The 6000-nt window shown below is 44.8% G+C and overlaps 1 protein-coding gene across 1 annotated transcript in view; it reads right to left on the minus strand.

Moving 5' to 3' along the window:
- Positions 1–5486, minus strand: part of LOC118586980 (beta-galactosidase-1-like protein 2) — a 29928-nt gene extending 24442 nt beyond the window's left edge. The window contains exons 1-3 of the mRNA XM_036192466.1: positions 5395–5486; positions 4660–4857; positions 236–304 (exon numbers count right to left, since the gene is read on the minus strand). Coding sequence (XP_036048359.1) covers positions 236–304; positions 4660–4857; positions 5395–5486 — 359 coding nt within the window. The remainder of the gene's footprint in view (positions 1–235; positions 305–4659; positions 4858–5394) is intronic.
- Positions 5487–6000: the final 514 nt, after the last annotated feature.

Raw genomic sequence — 6000 nt, forward strand, 5'->3', positions numbered from 1 at the left:
GCACACACCTTTAATTCCAGCAGTAAGGAAGCAGAGGCAAGCAGACCTCTGTGAGTGTGTGGCCAGCCTGGTCTACATAGATAATTCCAGGCCATCTATATGGTGAGACCCTGCCTCAAAACAACAAAAACACAAGAACCAAAAAGCAGAGCTATACATCCATTCCTTCATCTAATCCCCCAGGTACATCCCTATCTGAATCTCAGAATCACATAAGTAAAGTATAAACACATACATGAGGTCCAGGTTTTCAGTGAAACGAAACTGGCCCACTGCTGGCTCATGGAGATTCCAAGGGACATGCCTGTCAAGTGGAAAAAGAGGAGAGTAAGAAGCTCCCCCATCATACACTTCTTCCACACTGACTCTTCCATTTTTGAGGTAGAAACAAGCTTCTCTCTACTTGGAGAATGTTTCAGCAGCAAAGCCTCCAGTGTGGACACCTGCATTCCAAGCACTGAGGAGGCTGACACAGGGGCATCACAAGGGTAAGACCAGTCGGCTATACAGGAAGTCCTGTGCTGGAAAAGAACAAACAAGAACTGTTGGGTGTGGTGGTACATGCCTGGAATACCATCACTTTGGGGACTGAAGCGGGAGTCTCACTTGTTTGAGGCCAGTCTAGGCTACATAGTGAGAATCTGTCAAAAAAAAAAATAGAAAAGAAAAGAAAAGGAAGGAAGGGAGGGAGGGAGGAAAAGGAAAGAAAAACAGGCCTGGTGACACATATCCTTAATTCCAGCTAAGGGTGATGAGAGAGAGGTGATGCAAAGTTTAATGACTAATGGTAATTCAGCAAGTTAGCAAGACCTGATCTCAAAATAAAAAGTAAAAAGGGCTTGTGCCTAGTTCAGTGGTGTGTGTGTGTGTGTGTGTGTGTGTGTGTGTGTGTGTGTGTGTGAAATGATAGATGCTCTGGGTGCAATGGAGAAAAATAAATGAAATATGCAAATTGGAACAAACAATAGAGTAGACACCTAGAATAAAAGGCCAGTGAGTTTTCAAAATATAGTGAAAGAGCTGGACATGGTGCTGCACGCCTTTAATCCCAGCACTCGGGAGGCAGAGGCAGGCAGATCTCTGAGTTTGAGGACAGCCTGGGCTACAGAGCGAGATCCAGGACAACCAGAGCTACACAGAGAAACCCTGTCTCAAAAAAAAAAGAAAAGAAAGGGATTTAATGAAAGAAACTACCTAAATTGGCAATAGAATAAAAGAGAATACTGAATAAACAGAGCACTGTGGAATGTGAGCATGTGAGATCTGGTCAAGAACTCTAACAGACAAGTCTTTGGAGCCCTGTAGCAAGGAGAAGAGCAAAAATTACTTGAAAAAAAAAAAAACAGTCAAAATGTTCTAAATTTGATGAAAACCACAAACTATATACAGAATCTACCTCAAGAATCTCAACACAGGAGCTGGGGAGATGGCTCAGCAGTTAAGCATTGTTGCTCTTGCAGAGGACCCAGGTTTGATTCCCAGCACCTACAGCCACCCACAACCTCAGTTCCAGGGGTCCTCTTCTGACCTCTGCAGGCCTGCTTACTGCAGACTCCCAGTTCTGGCATACAACTTGTCATACTGTCTGTGAGTTACTTTAACATCTTTTTGTCATATTCATTCTATTTCTTTTTATCTACAACATTTCATGCATATACATTTCATATATATGTTGAATATATATTTTATATGTAGTATCTTATATATTTATATTAATATTATATACACACACAAGATAAAAATACTGTGGTGTGATTATCCTTGGAATCCCATATGCTGTTGTCAATGAAAACAAAACAAAACAGTATGTGACCATCTGGGTGAGTCTCCAAAACAATCTTTCAGTTTTGTTCTTGAGTTTTGTTTTGTGACAGGGTCTCAATGGATATCCCAGACTGGCCTCAAATGTGCGATCCTCCTGACTCAGCCTCCCACACGTTAGGCTCCCAGGTGTGTATCGCTGCTGCCTTCAGCTCTTGTCATTTGGCTTTGACCCTTCTTGCTTTTGAACTGGAACTTTCACCATCAGACATCTTGTTCTTAAGCCTCCAGCCTACAGCAGTGAAGACTTCTCATCCCCAGTAACTGCATGAGCAATTCTTGATCATCACTCTTTTACCTGCTGTGGTGGTTTGAAAGAAACGGCCCCCAAAGGGAGTGGCACTATTAGGAGCTGTGTCCTTGTTGGAGGAAGTGTGTCACTGTGAGGGCGGGCTTTGAGGTCTCTTTCTCAAACTTCACTCAGTGTGACAGTCAACTGACTTCCTGTTGTCTGCAAGATGTGGCACTCTCAGCTCCAGCACCATGTCTGCCTGCATGCCGCCATGTTCCCTATCATGATGATAATGGACTGAACCTCCGAAACTGAAACAAGCCAGTAAGCACCTCCCCTCCATGGCCTCTGCATCAGCTCCTGCCCTGTTTGAGTTCCTGTCCTGATTTCCTTCAGTGATGAACAGCAATGCTAAAGTGTAAGCCTAATAGACTCTTTCCTCCCCAACTTGCTTTTTGGTCACAGTGTTTCATCACAGCAATAAAAACCCTAAGACACCTGCTGATTGTGCATTCCAGGAGATGGTTGACTATCACAGAGGATACAGAGAGCCACAGCCTACCAGGAGCTAGTCCTCACAAAGGGAAGCCTTTGCTGGAGTCAGCATTGCTTAAAGAACGGTCCAACCACAGCTGAGATTTGGTGCAGATAATCTTGGTGGTTTAAAAACTCTGCAATAGGGAGAGGCTTGTGGGGTGTGGACCCCACATTTTCATGATGTTTACCTCCTGAATCCTAAGTTCTCACTGTAGCGAGCCAGGGAGCATTCCCTTCTGCTTCCTACTGGAGAGGGAGACAGTGACCATTTGACATGTACTCAGAGCATTCTGTTCTCAGTAAAAGCTCCAAGGAGACTGCTTCAGTGATTCCTAGCCAGAGTGAACAAAGTCTGCCTCTAGCCTACTCTCTACTTTCACGTGGAGGAAAAACCATTCAAACCTGTGTCATGGTGGCAAATAGGTACTCAAGACATCCTAAACACATGGCACGCCTTTTGGGTTAGTCATTATTTTGGTGGTGGTTTTTTGGATGTTGGTTGGTTGGTTGGTTGTTATTTTTGTTTTGTTTTATTGACAAATATTATGTAGCCTAGGCTAGCTTCATTTTCTATGTTACTGGGTCTGACCTTAAGCAATCCTCCTGCCTCTGCCTCCTAAATATTGAAATTATAGGCCTATTCCACAAGCTTGATAAGATGACTAATTTTGACATGTACTCAGAAATTCTGTTCTCAGCAAAAGCTCCAAGGAGACAGTTTCACTGAATTCACTGTCTCAGTTAGGGTTTCTATTGCTGTGAAGAGATACCATGACCATGGTGACTCTTATAAAGGAAAACTTTTAATTGGGGCTGGCTTAAAGTTCAGAGGTTTAGTCTATTATCATCATGGTAGGAAGCATGCAGGCAGGCAGGCATGATGCTGCAGAGGTAGCTGAGACTTCTACATCTTGCACAGGCAACAGGAAGTGGTCTTCGTCAGTGGGTGTGGCTTGAGCATATATGAGACCTCAAAGTCCACCTCCACAGTGACACACTTCCTCAGACAAGACCACACCTCCTAATAGTGCCACTCTCTTTGGGAGCCATTTTCTTTTAAACCACCACAGTTGATTACATCCGGAATTAACTTACACTCAAGCAGCTGGGCATGCTTGTGAGGGATTCTCTTAATTGGATCACTTGAGGTGGGAAGACCTGCCTGCCTCAAATGTAGAGCGACTAAAGATAGGAGACCCACTTCAAATCTGGGTTATCCAAGGACAGAAGATCCACTCTAACATCTGGACAGCCCATAAAAAAACAACATGGAAGAAGGAAGCTTTTGATTTTTTGCCTGCTTGCCCTCACTCTCACTGGCAACTTTGCTGGTATTGGAACCTACTTCTATGGGATTCCAATGCTGACTGAAGACCAGCAGCTCTCTAGAACTTCTGTGGGACTCCAGCACCAGATTGGGACTGCTGAGACACCCAGTTTCATGGACTGAGCAATTATCCAATCCTTGGCCTTTCTATCAGGAGATAAACTACTCAGACTGCAGTAAACGACTCTAATAAATGCCATGTATATTATTTTCTGTTCCTTTAGAAAACGCTGACTAATAACTTGGCTAACAAATATCTTTCTTTCTTTCTTTTCTTTTCTTTCTTTTTGTTTTGTTTTTCGAGACAGGTTTTCTCTGTGTAGTTTTGGTGCCTGTCCTGGATCTCGTTCTGTAGACCAGGCTGGCCTCAAACTCACAGAGATCTGCCTGCCTGTGCCTCCCAAGTGCTGGGATTAAAGGCGTGTGCCACCACCTCCCAGCTAATATCTTTCTTAATAATAATTTTAAGCCAGGCAGTGGTGGCGCACGCCTTTAATCCCAGTACTCGGGAGGCAGAGGCAGGCAGATCTCTATGAGTTCGAGGCCAGCCTGGTCTACAGAGTGAGATCCAGGAAAGGTACAAAACTACATCAAGAAACCCTGTCTTGAAAAACCAATAATAATAATAATAATAATAATAATAATAATAATAATAATTTTAAAATGACTGTTCAAATGAAGTCTCTGCTAGGATTCAGTGAAAAAAAAAAATCTTATACAAGTACCAGAAGCAACAACTCACGTGGTAAGGGTGTTGAAGCCACAATCCCGCATCATCCTCAGGCTGATTCTCCATTTCTGCCTAGGTATCCGGAAGTAGTCTATCGTGCCAGATATGATCCGGAATGGGGAACCTTCCAGTGTGAATTGTGATCTCTCAGCCTTCAGACCTACCCGTCGAGTCACCAGCAACAGGGGGGTCAAGTGAGTTTGGTTAAGCCTGCAAGGAGAGAAGGTATAGAGCACAGCTTGGTAAGCCAAGAGTACGAGGCCAGTCAGTGGGGTATAAAGCCCACCCTGTTTCTAAAGAAAGAGAGGAGAGGAGGAGAGGAAAGCAGAGGAGAGGAAGGGAGGAAAGGGAAGAGTAAGGAGCTACAGACAGGGCTCAATGTGTAAAGTGCTTACAGATTCCCAGAATCCAGGAAAAGGCCAGACGTGTCCAATGTGATAGTGCCTGTATCTAATCCCATCACCCTTAGGGGGAAGCAGGAGGCAGAGACAGGAGAATCCATGGAAGTGGTAGTGAACAAGAGAGGACCTGTCTCAGACAAGGTGGAAATCTAAGACTGACATCTGGAGACATCCTCTGACCCCCACATGTGCACCACAGCACACGCACACACACATGCAGATATCCATTGTGTGTGCATGTGTGTAAATGCACACACACACACACAGATTTTTTTTAAAGCTTTTCCCTTGGGGGCCCTAGGTACACCTTAAATGGAACCTCTGCAGCCATCTGAAGCATACGTACCTGGGTAACTCTTTCAGGTTATACAGAGCCATTGTGGATAAGGCAGAAGACAGGCATAGAATGCATTCAGGTCTCCCCAGGAAGGTCCACATGCTAAATGGGACAGAACAGAGGGGTCAGAAATAGGGGTAGAGAAAGGAAGCAGCGAGGGGCTAAAGGGGCCTTTCTTGAAGAAGAATGGGAAGGAAGAGGGCAGCCTATTGGGACGGCAAAATTTGTTCCTGGACTTTGCATTAGCTGGAGTCAGGGCAGCGTCTTGAAGCCAAGGCTGCTGGCCGGAAGAAGAACAACTCCACAGCTGTCGCTGGCTGCACAGCTGGGCTCCCGGGCACCACATGCATTTTGGTGTGGCTCAAAATTGAGTCAAATAATGGTTTTAATACAGTGGAGCATAACCTCAGAGATGCCTCCACAGCTGCCCAGCTGCTGAAGAATGGATCCTAATGGTGTCCTCCTTAGCAGAAGAGAAATTTCTCCACAGAGGGGACCCATTCCTTGTTGCCAACTCAGTTTTTCACTTGTTTGCTACTGTTGAAGATCAACCCATGGAGTGCCAGAATACACCTTATCTTTTCTAGGGCCTGGGGCTGGCTGCCTTTATGATGC

Source organism: Onychomys torridus, chromosome 7 (assembly GCF_903995425.1).
Source record: "Onychomys torridus chromosome 7, mOncTor1.1, whole genome shotgun sequence".
Lineage (NCBI taxonomy): Eukaryota > Metazoa > Chordata > Mammalia > Rodentia > Cricetidae > Onychomys > Onychomys torridus.